The sequence below is a fragment of the Pan paniscus genome, chromosome 1 (assembly GCF_029289425.2).
Source record: "Pan paniscus chromosome 1, NHGRI_mPanPan1-v2.0_pri, whole genome shotgun sequence".
Lineage (NCBI taxonomy): Eukaryota > Metazoa > Chordata > Mammalia > Primates > Hominidae > Pan > Pan paniscus.
The window spans coordinates 75728440-75752312 of NC_073249.2; the positions used below are offsets into that span (position 1 = coordinate 75728440).

The 23873-nt window shown below is 39.0% G+C and overlaps 1 protein-coding gene across 13 annotated transcripts in view; it reads left to right on the forward strand.

Annotated features, from left to right (window-relative positions):
* Window positions 1-23873, forward strand: part of RC3H1 (ring finger and CCCH-type domains 1) — a 95698-nt gene that overhangs the window by 29629 nt on the left and 42196 nt on the right. For all 13 annotated transcript variants that reach the window (XR_010111981.1, XM_055111326.2, XM_055111328.2 and 10 more), the window contains exons 2-7: window positions 4803-5182; window positions 12983-13103; window positions 13946-14185; window positions 14701-14876; window positions 16594-16794; window positions 18983-19115. Coding sequence is in view for 12 of the 13 variants with exons in the window: in XM_055111326.2 (XP_054967301.1) it covers window positions 4952-5182; window positions 12983-13103; window positions 13946-14185; window positions 14701-14876; window positions 16594-16794; window positions 18983-19115 (1102 nt within the window). In the remaining variant the exon portion in view is untranslated. The remainder of the gene's footprint in view (window positions 1-4802; window positions 5183-12982; window positions 13104-13945; window positions 14186-14700; window positions 14877-16593; window positions 16795-18982; window positions 19116-23873) is intronic.

Consider the following 23873-nt stretch of genomic DNA (forward strand, 5'->3'; position numbering starts at 1 on the left):
AGATACTTAAAGAATGAGGAAATGGAAATTCTTCTTAGATCTACCATCTACAATTAACTGACACTTTGAGTCTCAAAAAAATCTTTGCCTTGTGATTTTTTAAGTCCTGAAATAGGGTCATCTAAGAGTGACTTTCTGTTATTAATCATCAAATTTCCCAGAAAAAGTCAAGCTTTAATATTATTTTCCCCTTGGTCTCTCAAACCTGTATTTATGGTCAAAATAATGCTTTTATTTTTAATGAAGAACTGATTGCTGATTTTTGTATTTTTATTCTATCAAGTTGTTTATAGTTGTGTCAAAGAACTATTTTACTAGAAAATTTAAGAGATTAACAACTACATACCTTACTTTACAAAGTTAATAGAGATGGAGGTGATAAACAAAATTAAAGGAATGCTAATTCTTTGAAGGGATAAGTTACAAACTATTTTAAGGTTCTTAAATTTTGAAAAGAACTAATAAGTTTTGATATTTGGCTATCTAAATGCGTAAAAGAAGATTAATAATATTAGGACAAATGTTTTGAATCGTTTTAGAGTGATTATCTTAAGAAGCTTAAATTGTCCTCTAAGTGTACTCTAGCTTTGTGTTACTCTTTCAATTTATTTGTACTTATATAAGTAATTCATGATTACATACTTTTGTAAGTTGCCCAACTGTGTAACTGCCATTAAGTTTTTTTGTTTTGTTTTGTTTTAGACAGGTCTCGCTCCGTTGCCCAGGCTGGAGTGCGGTGGAGCAAACATGACTCACTACAGCTCCGACCTCCTGGGCTCAGGCAATCCTCTTGCCTCAGCCTCCCATATAGCTGGGACTACAGGTGCCCATGTCCAGCTAAATTTTTTATTTTTCTGTAGAGACAGGGTCTCACTTGATTGCCCAGGCTGGTCTCAAACTCCTGGGCTCAAGAGATCCACCTGTCTCCACCTCCCAGAGTGCGGGGTTACAGGCGTGAACCACCATGCCTGGCAGTGCTGTTAAGTTTTGTTACCCAAAAAAAAAAACAGAGTTCCTTTGCCTTTCAAGTAAAAAATGACTCCACAAGAACACAGATTTTGATCAATGGAAGTTTTATTACTTGTCACAAGTAAGGAGAGCACTGGGAGTATTCTCCAAAGCAGTGGGTCTCTGAGGGAAAGTGAGAGGAGGGTTTTATGGGGCGATGGAGAGGGAAGAGAGGGTATGTCACTGCATGTAGAGGAGGGGTCGCAGTGGTGCACATATAGTGAGTCTTTATGCCCGGACGTAGGTCACATGCTATGGTAGTGAAGCTATAGCTTCTCCCAGGATGGAGACTTTAGCATGGTAACGAGGAAAGTTCACTCAGGTTTATCTGTGAGTGGCCAGGGTCTGTGAGGAACTGGTTCCAGCTGTCTAGGTGACTGCATTCTACACAGGGTTTAGGCAAAAATAGGCTGCAAGGCAGGAGGCTATAAAACAGGCTGATTGTTCAAGTTGATTAATTCCTATAGTCCATGAAGACCTTGCTGTCTGCTTACAGCTTGTTGAGTGTCTTTTCAGACCTTTTTCTTCCATTCATTTACATATATTAATACGTAGACTAATATGTAAGGGTTCTTTTCCCTCAGCACAAATGATGTCATATATATTGGTCTGCAAGGCTTGTTTTTTTACTTAATGTATTTTGAGTCTCTTTCCATACATTTTCATAGCACTGGTATGTCTCTGTTTATCTAGAGTGCAACGGCGTGATTTCGGCTCACTGCAACCTCCCCCTCCCGGGTTCAAGCAGTCCAACTGCCTCAGCCTCCCGAGTAGCTGGGATTACAGGCGCCCATCACCACACCTGGCTAATTTTTGTAATTTTAGTAGAGATAGGGTTTCACCATGTTGGCCAGGCTGGTCTCAAACTCCTGACCTCAGGTGATTTGCCCAACTCGACCTCCCAAAGTGCTGGGATTACAGGCGTGAGCCGCCACACCCAGCCCAATTTTTTCAATTACATCGATTTCTGGTCTTTTAAATCTTATTATAAATACCTTGGTAAAGTTTATTATCTTCCTGTAATATGGACAATCACTGTAATCAATCTGTTTTCCATATTAGAGTTTTTACATATCAGGTTTTCTTAAAATAAGCATCATGCTGGTGTAGCAGCATATGAGTGCTTTAGGGCCCAAGAGTGAGAAAAGACATATAGTTGTTACTCTTCCTAGTTGAGCCTTGAAGGAGATCATAGTGGACTGTGTGTGATTGGTGAGAATAATATCACAGGAGAACATTCAAAACAATAAAGTGAGTCACCTCCTGCCCCTTCAGTGGCTTTACACTACTCTTCATATAGTAACCAAATACCATCATATAAGTTAGAAGATCCTGTGTTCTTTGGTCCTTGCTAATTCTTTTTTTCTTTTTCTTTTTTTTTTTTTTTTTGAGGTGGAGTCTTGCTCTGTCACCCAGGCTGGAATGCAGTGGCACAATCTTGGCTCACTTCATGTTCTGCCTCCCAGGTTCACACCATTCTCCTGCCTCAGCCTCCCAAGTAGCTGAGATTACATGCATTGTGCCCCCATGCCTGGCTAATTTTGTGTTTTTAGTAGAGACGGGGTTTCTCCATGTTGGTCAGGCTGGTCTCGAACTCCTGACCTCAGGTGATCCACCTGTCTCGGCCTCCCAAAGTGCTGGGATTACAGGTGTGGGCCACCATGCTTGGCCTCATCTCTACTATATTCTATCTAGTCTCAGAATCTATGGTTATGCTGTTTCTTTACCTAGAATCTATACCACACATATTAAACATTATTCTTCCCTTAACTTTCGTTCAGCAGTCATCTTTAAAATCTTACCATAAATATCACTTACCTGTACATCAGCTCCACCCTAATTTGGTCAGGTTGCCTCTGTTATATATGCTTGTATCTCCCTGTACTTTACCTACATATCACTTACCATAACTTGCACTTATATATTTAGTTATGTGATTGCTGTTTATATGTTTAGTGAAAGAAACAGTGCAAGCTCCATGTGGACTTAGAATGACTTATCTTTTTTTTATCATTAGTACTGAACACATAGTAAAGACCAATAAAACATTTTTTTGTCATTTAACTAAATTTAATTTTTCCTGGGAATGGAATAAGGTTTCTTTTTTCTTTTTTTCTTTTCTTTTTTTTTTTTTTTTTTGATATGGGGTCTTGCTCTGTCACCCAGGCTGGAGTGCAGTCACATGTTCGTAGCTCACTGCAGCCTCAAACTCCTGGGCTCAAGCGATCCTCCTACCTTAGCCCTTAGCTTCCTGGGTTGCTGGGACCACAGGTGCATGCCACCACGCCTGGCTAATTTTTGTAGAGACAAGGTCTCCCTATGTTACCTAGGCTGGTCTCAAACTCCTGGGCTCAAGCAGTCTTCCCATCTCAGCCTCTGAAAGTGCTGGAATTATAGGCATGAGCCATCACACCCAGCCTGAAAAATTTGTATGAGTCTGTCAAGATTGTGGTATAAATACAGAGGAAACATATGTTTATATAAATTGTTTCTACTTTTAAAATATTCTTATGTTGTCAAAAGTTTTGTTTGTTTGTTTGTTTTGAGATGGAGTCTCACTGTGTCGCCCAGGCAGGAGTACAGTGGCGGATCTCGGCTCACCACAACCTCCACCTCCTGGGTTCAAGCAATTCTCCTTACTCAGCTTCCCGAGTTCCTGGGATTACAGCCACGCACCACCACACCTGGCTAATTTTTTATATTTTTGGTAGAGACGGGGTTTCACCATGTTGGCCAGTCTGGTCTCGAACTCCCAACCTCAAGTGACCCACCCGCCTCAGCCTCCCAAAGTGCTGGGATTACAAACCTGAGACACCGCGCCTGGCTGTCAAAAGTTATTTATGTCTTGTTCAGTAATTCTTCCCTCCCTCTACCCCCTTCCCCAACAAAGCTTTTTTTTTTTTTTTTTTCTGAGATGGAGTTTCACTCTTGTTCCCCAGAGTAGAGTGCAATGGCGCGATCTTGGCTCACCACAACCTCCGCCTCCCGGGTTCAAGCGATTCTCCCGCCTCAGCCTCCTGAGTAGCTGGGGTTACAGGCGCCTGCCACCACGCCTGGCTAATTTTTGTATTTTTAGTGGACATGGGGTTTCACCATGTTGGCCAGGCTGGTCTCGAACTCCTGACCTCAAGGAATCTGCCTGCCTTGGCCTCCCAAATTGCTGGGATTACAGGCGTGAGCCACCATACCCAGCCAAGATTATTTTTTAGATATATTTATTTTTTAAAAATTAGAGATTTAGCTGGGCATGGTGGCTCACACCTGTAATCCCAGCACTTTGGGATGCCAAGGCGGGAGGATCATCTGAGGTCAGGAGTTCAAGACCAGCCTGACCAACATGGAGAAATCCCATCTCTACTAAAAATACAAAATTAGTCAGGTGTGGTGGTGCATGCCTGTAATCTCAGCTACTTGGGAAGCTGAGGCAGGATAATCGCTTGAACCCAGGAGACGGAGGTTGCACCATTGCACTCCAGCCTGGGCAACAGGAGCGAAATTCCGTCTCAAAAAAAAAAAAGACTTAGATAAACTTAAGAGACTAGGGTCCTGGATGGAACTTTATTACTAACTTCAAGTTTCCTCTTAGGCAGGGGACTACTTCCCATCTCTAAAATGAGGGAATGGAAATAGATGTTCTATCATGGCTCTAATTCTGTAAAAGTGTAAAAAGATGGATTACAGTGATACAAATGTGGTATAAAAAGTTGTGGAATAAGACTGGACTTGTGGTTCTTTTTCAACAGTTTAATTGAAAAGAAAGACACTCAATTTTTTTCCTTTTTCTTTATTTTCAGGTTATATTTCACACTATGTGCTGACTGTATCTACAGAAGATATTTAAAAAAAAAAAGATAAACTTTTTTTCAAAGATTTTGATTCCAGTGGAATCTTTGCTTTAGATTTGTGTGTGTGTTTGTGTTCGTGAATTGTAACTCCAGAAGCAATGCCTGTACAAGCTCCACAATGGACGGATTTCCTCTCCTGCCCAATTTGCACTCAGACTTTCGACGAAACAATTCGAAAGCCCATCAGTTTGGGTTGTGGCCATACTGTCTGCAAGATGTGCCTGAATAAACTCCACCGCAAGGCTTGCCCATTTGACCAGACCACTATCAATACAGACATTGAGCTCCTCCCTGTGAACTCAGCATTGCTGCAGCTCGTGGGTGCTCAGGTAGGATGGGTGACTTAATACTTTTAAATTTCTCCCTCTCTCTGTGTGTGTGTGTGTGTGTGTGTGTGTGTGTTGTGCGTGTTTTTCTCCTGAGAGAAACCTGTTGAATTAAAATTGGGTAACATTGCCTTCTATTTAAATAGGTATAATTCTGTTTGGTACTGTAAATCCTTTATTTCAGCATGTTAGATTTATTGTGGTAGTCCAGTGCTTTTTAGTCATAGTACAGTAACATCCATTTAATCTTGTCAGATATTCAATAAACCTAGCTATGCAGATCACTAGAGAAACCTAAGGCCGGGTGTGGTGGCTCATGCCTGTAATCCCAGCACTTTGGGGGGGCCAAGGCGGGTGGATCATTTGAGGTCAGGTGTTTGAGACCAGCCTGGCCAACATGGTGAAATCCTGTCTCTACTACAAATACAAAAAAATGAGCTGGGTGTGGTGATGTGTGCCTGTAATCCCAGCTACTTGGGAGGCTGAGACACGAGAATTGCTAGAACCTAGGAGGCGGAGGTTGCAGTGAGCCGAGATCGTGCTGCACTCCAGCCTGGGTGACAGAGTGAGACCCTGTCTCAAAAAAAGAAAAGAAACCTAAGAGGTAAGTCATAAGGACCTTTTTTAACATTGAGAAAACTATTGTTCATAAAACCACTGCACTTTACTCAGTAGAGAAGGTGCAGCTGCTTCAGGCAGTTTTACTCAGTAGACATTAACTGAAATGAAAGGTGAGAAAGGTGACAAAAACTATAGCACAACATTTGGGAACCATTAGAACGCACTTAATGCTTTATAAACCTAAAAATGGTTGGGATGGTAAATTTTGTGTTATGCATATATTATCATAATAAAAAAAATAAAATTTTCCCAAATTTTCCTTTCATCTAAAAGGAAAAAGAAAAAATAAATTAGACTTTAAAATATATAATCACCAATTTCTCCTAGGAATATAAGTTTGACTTAACATCTGCAAATCAATTAATGTAATTCACTATATCAGTAAAAGTTGCAAAATTGCACACATATGATCATCTCAATAGACACAGAAAAAGCATTTGGCAAAATCCAATACCTTTTCATAATAAAAGCACTGAAACAACTAGGAGAAAAACTTCTTCAACCCAAAGGACATGGATGAAAAACCCACAGCTAACATACTGAATGGTGAAAGACTAGATGCTTTTTCTGTAAGATCAGGAACAAGTCAAGGATCTCCACTCTTAACTATTTCTGTTCAACATCATACAGGACCTTCTAGCTAGGGCAATTAGGCAAGTAAATGAAACCGGTGACATTCAGATAAGAAGTAAAAAATAAAAACAATCTCATTCACAGATGACATGGTCTTATATATAGAAAATGTTAAGGAATCTGCAAAGGAAAAGCTATTAGAAACAAAAAACTAGGCAGAGTTGCAGGATATAAGATGAGTATATAAGTATCAGTTGTCTGAAAAAGCAAAAGTCTTTCTAAGGTGTAAAAATGCGTTTACAGTGTTTCATAATTTCTTTCTTTCTTTTTTTTTTGCTCTGTCACCCAGGCTGGAGTACAGTGGTGTGATCTTGGCTCACTGCAATCTCTGCCTCTCAAGTTCAAGTGATTCTCATGCCTTAGCCTCCCAAGTAGCTGGGATTACAGGTGTGCACTACCATACCCAGCTAATTTTTGTATTTTTAGTCGAGACAGGGTTTCGCCATGTTGGCTATGCTGGTCTCAAGCTCCTGACCTCAAGTGATCCACCTGTCTCGACCTCCCAGAGTACTGGGAATACAGGCATGAGCCACCGTACCCAGCTAGTGTTGCGTACTTTCATCCACAGTATGTTAATAACAGTTTTCTTAGGCCGGGCACAGTGGTTCACGCCTGTAATCCCAGCACTTTGGGAGGCCGAGGCGGGTGGATCACGAGGTCAGGAGATCAAGACCATCCCGGCTAACACAGTGAAACCCTGTCTCTACTAAAAATACAAAAAGTTAGCTGGGCGTGGTTGCAGGCGCCTGTAGTCCCAGCTACTTGGGAGGCCGAGGCAGGAGTCCCAGCTACTTGGGAGGCCGAAGCAGGAGAATGGTGTGAACCCGGGAGGCGGAGCTTGCAGTGAGCCGAGATTGCACCACTGCACTCCAGCCTGGGCAACAGAGCGACACTCTGTCTCAAAAAATAATAATAATAATAATAATAATAATAATACTTTTCTTACACACGTAAGAAAGACTGTCTGGTACATAGTAGGCCCTTAATAAAGATTTGTTAAATAAGTAATATATATGTTGTATTTCTATACGCTAGCAATGGACAATCTGAAAATAGATCAATTTCATCTACAAGAGCATAAAAAAAATTAAGAATATATTTAACAAAAGAAATGTAAAATTAGACCGGGTGCAGTGGCTCATGCCTGTAATCCCAATAGTTTGGGAGGCCGAGGCTAGCAGATCTCTTGAGGCCAGGAGTTCCAAGACCAGCCTGGCCAGCATGGTGAAACCCCGTCTCTACCAAAAAAATAGAAAAATTAGCCAGGTGCGAAGGTGCCCACCTGTAATCCCAGCTACTCGGGGCTGAGGCATGAGACTCGCTTGAACCCAGGAGGGGGAGGTTGCAGTGAGCTAAAATCACACCACTGCACTCCAACCTGGGTGACAGAGTGACTCTGTCAAAAAAAAAAAAAAAAAAGTAAAACTATATTTTGAAGACTACAAATCGTTGTTTAAAAGTAGCTTAAAACTTGAATAAACATTTACTCTATTAACTCAAAATGGATCAAAGGCTAAATATAAGAACTAAAACTACAAAACTCTTAGAAGAAAATATAGACATAAGTCTTTCTGACCATGGAGTAGGCAGTGGGTTTTTTCAAGATGTGACACCAAAAAGCACAAGGAACAAAAGAAAAAGATAAGTTGAACATCAAAATTAAAAACTATATTTCAAAGATACGAACAATTGGCTGTTCACAGTGGCTCACGTCTGTAATCCCAGCACTGTGGGAGGCCAAGATGGATGGATCATTTGAGACCAGCCTAGGCAACATGGCAAAACCCCATCTCTACAGAAAATACAAAAAAAAATTTTTTGCTGGGTGTGGTGGCACATGCTTGTAGTCCCACCTGTCTGTGAGGCTGAGGTGGGAGCATCACCTGAGCCCAGGAGGCCAAGATGGATGGATCATTTGAGACCAGCCTAAGCAACATGGCAAAACCCCATCTCTACAGAAAATAACAAAAAAAAGAAAAAAATTGCTGGGTTTGATGGCACATGCCTGTATTCCCACCTATCTGTGAGGCTGAGGTGGCAGCATCATCTCAGCCTGATCACCTGATGGAGGCTGCAGTGATCCTCGATCGCAGCACTACGCTGTAGCTTGGGCAACAGAATGAGACCCTATCTCAAAAACAATAGCAACAACAAAAAACAAAGATACCAACAAGAAAGCAAAAAGAACAACCTACAGAATGTGAGAAAACAATTGTAAAATCCTATTTCTGATAAAGACTTATATGTAGAATATATAAGGAACTCTTACAACTCTGATAAAAAGACAACCCAGTTTTTAAAATGGACAAAGAGCTGAACAATCACCTCGTCAAGTAGATTATACAGATGGAAAATTGGCAAAATGAAAAGTAGCACTCAGCAGTTTGTCTTTAAGTAATTGCAAATTAAAACAAGTGAGATACCACTACACACAAATTAAAATGGCCAAAATCCAAAACATTAGCAACACCAAATGCTGGTGAGGATATGGAGCAACAAAAACTCTCATCTTTTTGGAAATGAAAAATGGTATAGCTACTTTGGAAGACAGTTTGGCAGTTTCTTTATAAGCTTAACATAGTAGGTATTTACCCAGTTAACTTGAAAATTTATGTCTACACAGAAACCCTCACATGACTATTTATAACAGCTTTATTCATGATTGCCAAAAAATGGAAGCAGTTGAGATATCTTTTAATAGGTGAATGGATAAACAGTGGTATATCCATACAATGGCACATTGTATAAAATGAAATAATGAAAAGACATAGCTGTCAAGTCACAAAAAGACATAGATATATCTCAATGTATATCATTGCTAAGTGAAAGATACCAGTATGAAAAGGCCACATACTGTATGATTCCAATTATGTGATATCTGTAAAAGGTAAAACCATAGCAACAATAAAAGTATCAGTGGTTGCCATGGATTCAGGAGTAGGGAGGGAGGATAGAATTGGTGAAACAGTATTTCTTAGGGCAGTAAAACAGTTCTTTATGATTCTGTAATTGTGGCTATATGACACTCTGAATTTGTCAAAAACTGTAGAACTTTACAAAGATTATGGAAGACAATCTGAAGTATATGAAACAAATCACTAAAGGGGTGTAGGAGAAAGGTAGATTGTGTAAGATTAAAGATAGAGAAAGATATTATCTATAAGCAGTGTACTCTAGTCTTTTCCCATGGGGGTACGAATTAATTCTGATACTGCTGTATGTATAATACATATTAGAATTGAACAGTTAAGTAAGTGAATGGGAAATGATTGGAGCCAGTTAACAGATAAACAAGGAGGAAGAGGTTAGAGTGATTCATGTGATAATGGATTGGAGTTGGAGGCATCAGTATGAACTCATTTTTAGCTTGATATGGATACAGATGGTTATATACAGAAATAGATATACGAGATATCTCGTGTATATCTCGGGTTATTACAATGTATATCTCGGGTTATTACAGTGACATATTTCCTTGCTCTGTCATCTAAGATGGCCTAGAAGGAACAACACCCCAATAGTAATGTGCATACATAGCATTCATATCTTGGTTTCTAATACCATTCTCCAATAAAAGGAACCAGAGTTCCTTGGAGAAATGGCTAATTCTAAGACTGGGACAGGAAATACACGAAATGAGTCTGGAGTAGCTTGTAGCACTGGAAAGTATAGAGAAGTATTCAAAACACACACAGACACATACACAGAGTAATGGGGGCTATATCAAAGGCACACAGGAGCCAACTGAAAGAGCTCTCAATGGCCAAAGCTAAAACAGTTTGAACAACAAAATAAATGGAATTGGATCATAACCCAGGTATAAGATAAATATCCTTGAGTCTACACGATAAAATTAAATGATTGAATAAATAGATGGAAGAAAGAAACAAATCTCCCATGCAGAATTCCAAATTAATTACATAGATATTCTGCTCTCAAGGATGTAGAATGTGTGTGGACTATGCATAGTGACTGCTTCCAAAAAGTACAGTTTGTGGAGATTATGTAACTTTATAGTGGAGAAACCTGGTAAACACTGACTAAACCAGCTGTTCAAATTTACCATCAGCAATAATAAGTTGTGTTGGTGGTGTGTAGCTTTGATATGATGTGATAAAAAATGGCACTTTTCCCCTATGATCTTCCAAAAATCCATAACCCCAATATACTCATGAGAAAAATGACAGATCCTAGATCCCAGTTTAGGGGCATTCTACAACATACCAGACCAGTGCTCCTCAAAACTGTCAAGGTCATTAAAACAAGGAAAGTCTGAGAAAGTGTCCAAGCCAAGAGGAGCTTAAAGAGATATTGAAGGGCTAGCGCAGTGGCTCACACCTGTAATCCCAGTGCTTTGAGAGGCCAAGGCAGGCAGATCACTTGAGGCCAGGAGTTGGAGACCAGCCTGGCCAACACAGTGAAATCCTGTCTCTACTAAAAATACACAGAATCAGCCAGGCGTGGTGGCGCATGCCTGTAATCCCAGCTACTCAGGAGGCTGAGGCATGAGAATCTCTTGAACCTGGGAGGTGGAAGTTGCAGTGAGCCGAGATTGTGCCACTGTACTCCAATCTGGGCGACAGAGTGAGACTTTGTCTCAACTTTGAAAAAAAAAGAGGGAGAGACATGGAGGGAGAGAGGGAGGCCAAGGTGGGTGGATGGCTTGAGCCCAGGAATTCGAGGCCAGTCTGGGCAATGTAGTGGGACCTCCATCTCTACAATAAAATACAAAATTAGCTGGGTATGGTGGCGTGAGCCCAGATGCTGCCACGGCACTCCAGCCTGAGTGACAGAGCGAGACTCTTTCTCTGAAGACTAAGTGTAATATGGTATCCTGGATGGGATCCTGAAACTGAGAAAGAACATTAGGTGAAAACTAATATCTGATTAACATGGATTTTAGTTGTTAATTATGAATATGTTGATATTGGCTCATTAATTTTAACAAATGTACCATACCAGTGTAAGATGTTAATAATAGGGGAAACTGTTAGTCGAGTGTGGTGGCTTGCTCCTGTAGTCCCAGCTACTTGGGAGGCTGAGGCAGAAGAATCGCTGGAACCCAGGAGGCAGAGGTTGCAGTGAGCTGAGATGGTGCCACTGCACTCCAGCCTGGGTGACAGAGGGAGACTCCGTCTCAAAAATAATAATAATAATAATAATAATAGGGGAAACTGAATACAGGATAATGAGAATTCTGTGTACTATCTTTGCCATTTTTCTGTAAATCTAAAACTGTTCTACAAAATAAAGTTTACTAGGCAAAATGGGCAAAGGATCTGAATAGATATTCTTCCAGAGAAGATATACAAATGGATAATAAGCATATGAAAGGATGGTCAACATCATTAGCTATCAGGGAAATACAAATCAAAACCACAGTGAAGTGGGAGGAAGGTAGATGGGAAGAAGAGATAATTATCAAAGAATACAAAGCTTCAGTTAGACTGGAGGAATGCCTTTAGTGATCTATTGCACAGAACAGTGACTATAAATAGTAATACATTGTATGTTTCAAAATTGCTAAAAGAGTAGATTTTATTTAAAATCTACAAAAAAAAAGTGAGGTGATGGATTTGTTAATTAACCTGATTTAGTCATCTCACATCGTCACATTGTACCCCATAAATATATGCAATTATTATTAATTTAAAATAAAATTTAGACAAACCACAATGAATTACTACTTTTCACCCAACAGGATAGCTATAATAGAAAAAGATAATGAGTAGAAGAATTATCATTCTACATAAAATGTAGAAGAATTGGAACCCTTATACACTCCTGGTAGATATATAAAATGCTACTCTGCTTTTGGAAAATAGTTTGGCAGTTTTTCAAAAGGTTAAATACAGACTCCTAGGTATATACCAAAGAGAAACAAAAACTTTTGTCTACACAAAAAAAAAGCAGCATTATTCGTAGTAGTCAAAAATAGAAACAACCTATATGTCTGTCAATGATGATTGTGTAAATAAAGTGTGATATATTTATACAATGGAATTTTATTCAGTGATGAAAATGAATGAAGTACTGATACAACTTGGAAGACCCTTGAACACATTGTTAAGTGAAAGAAGTAAGTCAGAAAAGACTATTTATTGTATTGATTTTGCTTATATGAAATGTCCAGAATAGGCAAATCCATAGAAAATAGATTCGCCTTTCCAAAGATTGGTGGATGGTTGGGAAGAAATAAGGGGTAATTGTTAAAAGGGTACTGTGTTTCTTTTTGGGGTAATGAAAAGGTTCTAAAGTTGATTGTGGTTATGTTTGCACAACTGTGAATATACTGAAAACCATGGAATTGTATGTACTTTAAACCAGTCAGTTGTATGGTATGTCGATTATATCTTAATTAGGCTGTTAGAGAAACAAAACAAAGGAATGCAAAGATACATGTTAATAGGAAAGATCTTTTGAAAGAATTCAGTAAATTTAGTGGGCGTTTTGATGTTACCAGTGTTAGCATTATGAGTGCATAAACTATACTAAATAAAACAATTAATGAATTGAGCACTCATACAGATCTTTTCTTTTGGCCTCCAGGTCCCTGAGCAGCAGCCTATTACTTTGTGTAGTGGGGTTGAAGACACAAAGCATTATGAGGAAGCCAAGAAATGTGTAGAAGAATTAGCATTGTACTTAAAACCGCTCAGCAGTGCTAGAGGTAAGTTTGTTTTTGTTTCTTATTTAAAGAGTAAAATTGCTTTTTTAAATACTCAGTACATAATCCTGTATAAGTCCTGAGGAATTCCCAAAAAACCTAACTAGAGGTAAATTTGATGCAATTATCCATACTAAGTAAATGTCTACTAAAGAGACTTGTTACCATAAAAATTGTGAGCTATTAAGCAAATGTTAATGAAATTTATCTATTGTAAACTAAACTCATTTTGTGCTAAATATCATTACACAAACCACATCAAATAAAATAGTGAATTTTTAGTTTATGTGATGATGGAAACATTATTCGAATGATGATAATAGCAAATATAACTACTTACTTCAGCAGTGCTTTCCATCATTTGACAATTCTGAATGGTTTGCCTTCTATCCAGTTTTATATGCTATGCTATAGGCGGTATAATAAATATGGAAGTTGCCATTACTGCACAGAAAGGGCTTGCTATTTAATTAGGAAAATAAGGTTAACCACTGTGAAATAATATACCAGAACTCTTAGGACCTCAAGATTTACATTATAAACTAATTATCAATGTTGTCTACTCCTTTTTTCTGTCTTCCTCTATGATTAAAATGAGTAATGGTATATTTAATGTCATAATGAATGCTAAGTGCACATGAGATAACTCATGTATACATTTGTATACTTTAAAAATGTATACTTAAGTAAGCTTTACATGTGTGGTTTTATTTGTTGCTTATTTTAAATACTCTAGTAAGTCCCAGAACTAGTCACATACCCACAAGTTAACCCAACAGAAGAATTACTCCTGGACTGTAAAATTGCATTGTGAACCTAGGAATAACTTCTTTACTCTTTTAAAGGAGTGGGTCTGAACAGCACTACTCAGAGTGTTCTGAGTCGCCCAATGCAGAGGAAGCTTGTGACTCTAGTCCACTGTCAACTCGTGGAAGAAGAAGGCAGGATTCGTGCCATGAGGGCAGCTCGATCTTTAGGTGAACGAACAGTTACAGAGCTCATTCTCCAGCACCAGAATCCTCAGCAACTCTCTTCCAATCTTTGGGCAGCAGTAAGGGCTAGGGGATGCCAGTTCCTTGGACCAGGTACATAATTAACTTTTGGTATTTATTCTGCTGGTAATTCTAAAAGTATGATGTAGGAATTATAAGTGATGTACAAAGCCTAGTTCTTTGCAGTATTTTATTGTTACCAAGTAATATCTTGTTTGATGTTCGTGGCTTGGGCAATTCCATGTAACTTAGTGGACTTACTAGGTGAACTTAGTGAACTTAAAACTTTTCTCTTAATGCCAAAAGTTGTTTCTTTTTTTAATTTTTTAATTTTTCCTTTTTTTCACACCTGTAGCAGGAAGTTCATTCATTTTGATAGAAGTTTTTCTTAAATTTATTAATCACTTTATCTGTTTTCTTTATAAAATATATAGAATGTAATACAAAATTGCTCACAAAAATGGTGTAAAAGTGTATTGCTGGTTAATCTTAACTGTATTGCCAGTTAATTGAATAGCTGCAGAAATGATTAAATATTCCCCTTCTAATAAATGGATTTATCTTATCTATGTACTTGATAAATTTTGGTTTTGCCCAACTTTCCCTAGCAATGCAGGAGGAAGCTTTAAAGTTGGTTCTGCTGGCCTTAGAAGATGGTTCTGCTTTGTCAAGAAAAGTATTGGTTCTCTTTGTGGTGCAAAGATTGGAGCCACGGTTTCCTCAAGCCTCTAAAACTAGCATTGGGCATGTTGTTCAGCTCCTTTATAGAGCCTCCTGTTTCAAGGTATGAACCTACATTAAAGCTCAGCTTGAAAGGAAATATTGTTCTTTCCCCAAAGTTAAGTAGTAAAACTTTGAGTTTAATAAAGTTGCCTGTATCTTTTCAGAAAATCTCAGCAATTTTTCTTTATTCTTTTAAAGAATGTAGATGGGGTCTTATTATAGTTAAATCCTATTATATTGAATTTTTGTATGTTCAATATGGAACAACATAGATCAAGTCAAGGTTTATAGATTTTTGTATTTGAAGAGACTAAGAAACTATATCAATTTCTTACCAAGACTGTGCAGAATTGGTCTGAAGAGAGAGTTATTGAAGCACAAATAAATTTTATTTATTTATTTTTATTTTTTTGAGACAAAGTCTTGCTGTCGCCCAGGCTGGAGTGCAGTGCACGATCTCGGCTCACTGCAACCTCTACCTCCTGCGTTCAAGCGATTCTCCTGTCTCAGCCTCCCGAGTAGCTGGGATTATAGGCAGGGCCACTGCACCTGGCTACTTTTTGTATTTTTGGTAGAGACGGGGTTTCGCCATGTTGGCCGGGCTGGTCTCGAACTCCTGACCTCAGGTGATCTGCCCGCCTCAGCCTCCCAAAGTGCTGGGATTACAAGCGTGAGCCACCGCGCCCAGCCAAATAAATTTTATTCAGAGATTTTCTCCTAGTGTAATTCCACATATACAATAATGAAGTTCCATTTGCCATTTCAGTTTATATGGTAATGCTGGACATAGTCTCTTATCCCAAATTGAATAAGCACCGCCTCAAACATTGCTACTCACTATGTATCATTTATTGTACATCCAGTATTATTTTTCTGACTTTTTTTTTTGAGATGCAGTCTTGCTCTGTCGCCCAGGCTGGAGTGCAGTGGTGTAGTCTTGGCTCACTGCATCCTCTGCCTTCTGGGTCAAGCAATTCTCCTGCCTCCAGCCTTCTAATCATAATCATTATGATTATTATAGTCTAGCATCTCACACTTTACACTTTCTGGTAGTAGCCCATCCCACAAAACTCCATGAAGAATTAAGCCAAGTACAAATTAAATCATTTTTAGAATTACACCAGCATCTGAAGCTCTACAGTCATCAGTCCCACCTAGCTCATTGTCAGGCAATCCCAAGAGTCATAATCCACATTTATGGAGAAGAAACATATTGTTTTTCAGAATATAGAATTGTATTAGTATTTTTTTCTTTTCAAAAATACATATACACACACATACACCTTAAACTGAATGTATATGTTAAAGTATGTCAAATCTTTGGATTTCATTCCAGCACATACAGATTGACTATACAAAAATCCAAAATCCAAAACTTTTTGAACACCAACATGATGCTCACATGCTCATTGGGGCATTTCAGATTTTCAGAGTAAGGATGCTCAAGTGGTTTAATGCAGATATTCTAAAATTTGAAAAAATCTGAAATCTGATAACACTTCTGGCCCAAGCATTTTGGGTAAGAGATTCTCAGCCTGTATTTATTCTTTCTGAAAGACCTATCCAGAAAATGTTGGCCTAAATCCAGCTTGACTCAGAATGGGATGATAGCAATATACCTACCTCAACAAGTTGAGGAGAAAGTATTTTGCAGGCAAATGGTATATTCATTTAATCTTGCTGTTGCTGCTAAATTTGTTACATTAAAAATTATATGTTCGTATAAAGCATAAACTCATTTTTTTGACTTCATTATGAGATTATTTGTGTCTTATTAGGTCACCAAACGTGATGAAGACTCTTCTTTGATGCAGCTGAAAGAAGAATTTAGAACCTATGAAGCTCTGCGGCGAGAACACGACTCCCAGATAGTGCAGATTGCTATGGAAGCAGGCTTACGAATTGCACCGGACCAGTGGTCCTCTTTGCTTTATGGAGACCAGTCTCACAAATCTCATATGCAGTCCATTATTGACAAGGTAGGACCTTTTTTGTTCCTTACTTCTTAGACTAATCTTGGCATTTTGGTAATTCATTTAACAAATGTATATTAAAGTGAATACTGTATAGCTTTTGTAAATTGTATTTATAGCCAGTGTCATGTCATAACCAATCACGTTATAATACCACTTTGTTCATTTAAAGATTTGATTAGTTTATATTTTTTATTTTACTTATTTTATATTTTATTTTATTTTTACTAGAATCACAGAGGTGAAGGCCAACTCTAGAGACCACTCTACATTTAATTTAGAGAAATAGAGTCAAATAGTAAGAGTAACCTAAAAAAAAAATAATGAACATTTACTAAAATCTTAATATGTATCTAGTGGTTTTAAATAATTCATTTAATCCTCTCAACAGCCCTGTATTATCCATTTTAGACAAAGACAAAGGGAAGTTAATATGTTTTTCCAGCATCACATAGATAATAAATGACAGAAGTGGATTTGAACTTGACCATTCTCAGTGTAGAGTACACTAACCTTTTACCAGACTATTCCCCCCCACCTTTTTTTTTTTTTTTTTTCCTATTTCTAAAGATAGAATTCCTTGAATGGGTAATACAGTGAGAATTGGGAAATATGTTTTTTAAATGCTTGGTGTAGGGTGGGCACAGTGGCTGATGCCTGTAATCTCAGCACTTTGAGAGGCCAAGGTGGGGGGATTGCTTGAGGCCAGGAGTTCAGGCACAGCCTGGGAAACATTGGGACACTCATCTCTACCAAAAAAAAAAAAAAAAATAGCCAGGTGTGGTGGTAGGCGCCTATAGTCTCAGCTACCTGGGAGGCTATGGTGGGAGAATCCCTTGAGCTCAGGAGTTTGAGGGTGCAGTGAGCTATGTTAGCACCTCGGCAACAGAGTGAGACCCTGTCTCTTTAGGGGGGATAAAAAGGCGGTACATAATTTTCAGTTACAATGTAGGTTGTTTACTCTGCTCTATAAGTCTTCCCTGGATACCTTTAACCAGACTTTACCTGCAACTCTTAGGTTTGGACAGGAGCTTGTATCGGAAGTTTTGCAACTGATTTATAATTTACGGAAACGCTTAACGCTTAGTAATGATCTATTAAAGGAGTACCTTTCTACCTCTGAAGAGAAACTTGGCTTTTTTTGTTTGTTTGTTTGTTTGAGACGGAGTCTCACCCTGTCACCCAAGCTGGAGTGCAATGGCACTATCTCGGCTCACTGCAATCTCTGTCTCCCAGGTTCAAGCGATTCTCCTGCCTCAGCCTCCCAAGTAGCTGGGATTACAGGCACGCGCTACCACACCCTGTACCACGCCCAAATTTTTTGTATCTTTAGTAGAGACGGGGTTTCACCATGTTGGCCAGGCTGGTTTCGAACTCCTGACATTGTCATCTGCCCACCACAGCCTCCCAAAGTGCTAGGATTACAGGCGTGAGCCACCGTGCCTGGCCTGGCTTGGCTTGTCTTTTATAAAGATTCTACAAGGTGGTTAATCTTGTCTGAACTGAACTGTGTAACTAGGTGTATATCCTACAGTAATTTTCTCATATCACACGCAGTGCTTTAAATTTAATATCCAGAGACCTTTGTACAACAAACTGGTAAACTTTGCAGTGTGTGTGATATTTTATAGAGCAATAGAACTTTCTGTAATCATGAAAATGTTCTGTGTATGCACTGTCCAATATGGTGATCACTAGTCACACACGGCCATTAAGCATTTGAAATGTGACTTTTGCAACCGATGAACTGAAATTTTTATTTCATTTAATTAACTTAAATTTAAATAGCCACATATTGCCAAGGTTACCATATTGGATAATACAAAAGAGAATTTATTAAAAGTGATGAGGAAAGCACTAATTCTAGTAAATTAATGGGGAGAGAAACAGGAATTAACAATTCACAAAGAAGACTCATCAGTATATCTAATTGATGGTAGGCTGAATCGAGAGAGGTCTCACATTTGAAGAATGTGACAGCAGAGGCAATACAGTACACAATGTGCCAAGCTCTGGATGCAGAGAAGTACAGAATTTATTTGGGTAGCAAGTAATCTACTCTGGCCAAAGTGTAGGGTATATGGGAAGATAAAAATTAAACTTAATAAATCGCAAAAATGATTGTGATATAAATAATCTTTATATTTAAAGGATTATCTGACCTTTGGGAAAGTTAACATTTATCTTTTTTAAGTTGCAGACTCCAGCCTCTTTTGCACAGAGTGTTCAGGAACTAACAATTGCTCTCCAGCGGACTGGAGACCCAGCAAACTTGAACCGACTAAGACCCCATTTGGAGCTGTTAGCAAACATTGACCCTAGTCCAGGTAAACCCACGGGAAATTAATGGACTATCTTATATGTGCCTTTCGTGCTGCTCAATGATTCTTTAATTATCTTTTGTTGTTCCTCTAGGGTTTCCCAAAGTAGTTACTCCAGATCTTTTTTACAGTATTTTAAGTTTCCATTTTAAATCTTTTCCCTCTTTATCTCAGGTTAGTTCACTTTAATATTTATTTAATACTTTTTATACTGTTGCTCATTTCATCAGGAAAATAGATTTCTCTGGGCTTCTTTATGTTTCTTCTTTCTCCCGTCACAAAATTGTGTTGTATTTTACCATTCTTACCTCTTCCAAATCTCATCTTTCTCATTTTTTTCTGTATTATGTATCCTTAGTTGCATTTCCTTGATCCTGTTTTTGCCCTCTCCATGATATCTTGTTCCTTCAAGTATCCTGTCTTGTATATCTTTACTTAGGCTTTTTCTGCTCCTTCTCCGTAACCTGAAAATATACCCAACCTTCATTTTTCAACTTGCACTTACATCTAAGTTATTTTAGCTTCTCTGTGTTTATTCCTACTACTGATCTGAAGCTCTCTTAATATTCACTAGTAGATTCCCAGTCTCTGATTCCAAAAGCTTTGTCTTAGTCTTTAAATCACTCCCATTTGTTTTCAGCATTTGGATAATGTTGTTGAGCACTTTTTTGATATCTTTCTGTGATCTCATAGTTCTCTTCTGACCTGAGTGCTACTTCTGTCTTATTTGTACCATGCTTTCCCCTCCTACCCACTAAAGAGTAGGCAGGTTATGCTCTTGGAATTTTGTTTTCTCTACATGCTCTGATGGTGGTTATTCATTCTTAGCATCAGGTATTACCTTAGTGTAGAATACAGACTCCCAAATATCTCTATCACTATTATCTCTGCATCACTCCAGATACATCTCCCAGTGCTTGCTGAGATTCCCCATCGTGTCCTCTGAGTGCTTCAAAGCAAGCCCATCATTTGATACTTCCTCTTCCTTTAATGTTTCCTCTTTCTGATAATGACCTCATTCTCTGAGGTATGTAAGTTTAAAACCTTAATGTTTTGTCTTGTCTCATCTTTTCCTTTCACTTGTTCTACATACTGTTTCATACAATAGGATTTATCTGTTCTTCTTTCACAATACCCCTATATCCCCTGCTTATAATTAATTCCTTTGAGAGCCTCCTTTTTCCTGAGACTGAATGTCTTCCAAGTTCCTCTACTATGAGTTCCTCCAATCCAGTCTACTTACTGCTGTAAAAGAAATCACATCCCTGGCCGGACACAGTGGCTTACGCCTGTAATCCCAGCACTTTGGGAGGCTGAGGCGGGCGGATCACGAGGTCAGGAGATCGAGACCATCCTGGCCAGCACGGTGAAACCCCGTCTCTACTAAAAATACAAAAAAAATTAGCTGGGCATGGTGGCGGGCGCCTGTAGTCCCAGCTACTCGGGAGGCTGAGGCAGGAGAGTGGTGTGAACCCGGGCGGCAGAGTTTGCAGTGAGCCGAGACTGCACCACTGCACTCCAGCCTGGGCAACAGAGCGAGACTCCGTCTCAAAAAAAAAAAAAAAGAAATCACATCCCTGATCTTCCTTCCACACTCATAAACTTTCATTGTTTGTAGAATTGCTTACGGAATAAGGTTTGACACTCTTGACTATGGCATTCAGAGCCCTCTTAGTTTTTTATCAGCCTACTTTTATAGATCTGCTCCCAAAATTGCTTAGTAAACCAGATCAATGTTACTAGAATATATAGTGATTTTTTTCCCTGACTGCTGTGCTTTGATCATCCTGAGCAGTCAAAAGAGAACTTTCACAAGTTCCTAAACCATTTTTGACCCCATTTCTCATCTACCTACCACTTCATTTCTTTTTTTGGCACACTCTTGAACTCAACTCCAGTCAGGCATTTATCTCCACTGCTCTATCCAAACTTATTTTGTCAAGGTCATAAATTACTTCCATGTAGCTAATTCCAAAAGTCAGTTCTCAGTTCTTACTGTACTTGATTTAGCAGCATTTAACTTTTTTTTTTTTTTTGGAGATACAGTTTCACTCTGTCCCCCAGGCTGGAGTGCAATGGCAAGATCTCGGTTCACTGCAACCTCTGCCTCCCAGGTTCAAGCAATTCTTGTCCCGAGTAGCTAGGATTACAGGCGTGTACCACCACATCCAGCTAATTTATTATTCTTATTATTCTTATTATTTATTTTTAGTATCTTTAGTAGAAACAGGGTTTCACCATCTTGGCCAGGCTGTTCTCAAACTCCTGAACTCAGGTGACCCGCCTGCCTCAGCCTCCCAAAGTGCTAGGATTACAGGCATGAGCCACCATGCCTGGCCATTGTTCTGTACTCTCTCTTCCTTGAAATGCTTTTTTCTTGGCTTCTAGGCTACTAATTCTCTTCTTTATTGGACTCTCCTCAGCATCCTCTGCTTTCTCATCTTCATATCCTGTACTCTTTGGAGTGTTCTCAGAGTTTAATCCTATACCTATTTCCTAGATAATCTTATCTATCCCATAGCTTCAAATATAATTTATGTAACTCACAAATTTACTGTATTTTTATCAGTTCTGAGGTTCATAATTATTTCAGATCTTAGCATTTCTGAAATTGGAATGCATTTGTATGAAGACATATTATAATTAACAACCTTTTTTTTCTTTGTTGGCACATAAAGTAGTACGTATTACAATTGATAGTCTTTTAGAATTTGAAATATATATCCAGCCCATGCCTTTTTCCTGAACTTGTATATAAAACTGCTTTCTCGGCTGGGTGCAGTGGCTCACGCCTGTAATCCCAGCACTTTGGGAGGCCAAGGCGGGCGGATCACAAGGTCAAGAGATCAAGACCATCCTGGCCAACATGGTGAAACCCCGTCTCTACTAAAAATACAAAAACCAGCTGGGCGTGGTGGCAGGCACCTGTAGTCCCAGCTACTTGGGAGGCTGAGACAGGAGAATTGCTTGAACCCGGAAGATGGAGGTTGCAGTGAGCAGAGATCATGCCACTGCACTCCAGCCTGATGACAGAGCGAGACTCCATCAAAAAAAACAAAACAAAACTGCTTTCTCAGCATCTATCATCTTATATCTGATAAGCATTTCAAACTGAATCTATCTAAAAATGAGCTCTCCCCTGCCATCCTGTTTGTGGCAACTCTGTCATTCCAGTTGCTTAGTCCAAAAACCTCTTCTTTCTCTCATAATGTATACCTGATCCATTAGCAAATTCTGTAGGCCCTACCTTTAAAATCCATCCAGAATCCATCTACCTTCACTGCTACCATCCCCATCTCTCAGGGGATTATGGAATAGCCTCCTGTTGTCTGTCTGATTTTAACAAAAGAGCCGGAGCGACCCTGTCACCCTCTGCTCATAAATTCTCCTGTGGCTTTCTGTCAACTCAGTAAAACCCAGTATCCTTCCCATGATCTATAGGGCCTCATGTGATCTGGTCTTCTACTACCTCTCTCAAACCTCATTTCCTACCCTTTTTTTCACTTAATTCCCTCCTCTCTGATTCCACCTCCATGCAACATGCCAGGCACACTTCTTACATCAAGGACTTTGCACTTATTCTTCCCTCTAACTTGGATGTTTTTCCCTTGGTATATTATTCTGCATGTCAAGAGGAATTAGTTACAGAATATTCTTTGATTATAGGGCCTTTTGTAGTTTTTGTGGTGTGTTGTATGGAAACATACATATAGCTGTATTGAACATTATACAAAACAAATATTAGAAGATAATTTATATATTTGAAAGTCTCCAGTAGGCACACTTAAACCCTTCTTTCAGGTCTTTAATCAAATGTAACCTTCTCAAGGAGGACTTTTCTGGCCTCTGTCTAAATTTTTTTTTTTTTTTGAGACAGTCTCCCTCTATTGACCAGGCTGGAGTGCAGTGGTGCAATCTCAGCTCACTGCAACCTCCGCCTCCCAGGTTGAAGTGATTCTCCTACCTTAGCTTCCGGAGTAGCTGGGACTACAGGCGTGTGCCACCATGCCCAGCTAATTTTTTTGTATTTTTAGTAGAGCGCAGTGGCTCATGCCTGTAATCCCAGCACTTTGGAAGGCCAAGACAGGTGGATTGCCTCTGTCTAAAATTTTACACATTGGCCCCACTTCTCTTCTTCGCTCTATTTTTTGAATTCAACATTATCTAAATACTACTGTATATTTTGCTTATTTGTCTTGGTTATTATCTGGCTCTTCTCCTTGAATATAATGGGGATTTTTGTTTTAATCACTATTGCTTACCCAACAACTAGAACAATAACTCAAGATTTAGCAAGTGTTCCAAAAACTACTTTTTTGAATACTTGTTTTCTTCACCTTTTTTCCTTTTCAGTTTCCATGTGTCCTTCAAAGCCCAGTTCAAATGCCATCCCCTAGAATTCTTTCAGGGTGTCTGAGCAAGAAGTTATCTCTACATCTCTCTTCTTGTTTCATTTTACATATTTCTTTTAAAGAATATATTTAGCCTTATAGTTAATTTTTCTTTTATAAATCATAGTGCTGACACTGGGCAAATACCTACTAAATGAAGAAAACATGTAGCAGAGTTACTTGATATGATAGTTCTTCTATTAAACTTTTTTTTTTTTTTTTTGAGATGGAGTTTCGCTCTGTCACCAGGATGGAGTGCAGTGGTGCGATCTCGGCTCACTGCAACCTCTGCCTCCCGGGTTCAAGCGATTCTCCTGCCTCAGCCTCCTAAGTAGCTGGGACTATAGGCGCGTGCCACCATGCCTGGGTAATT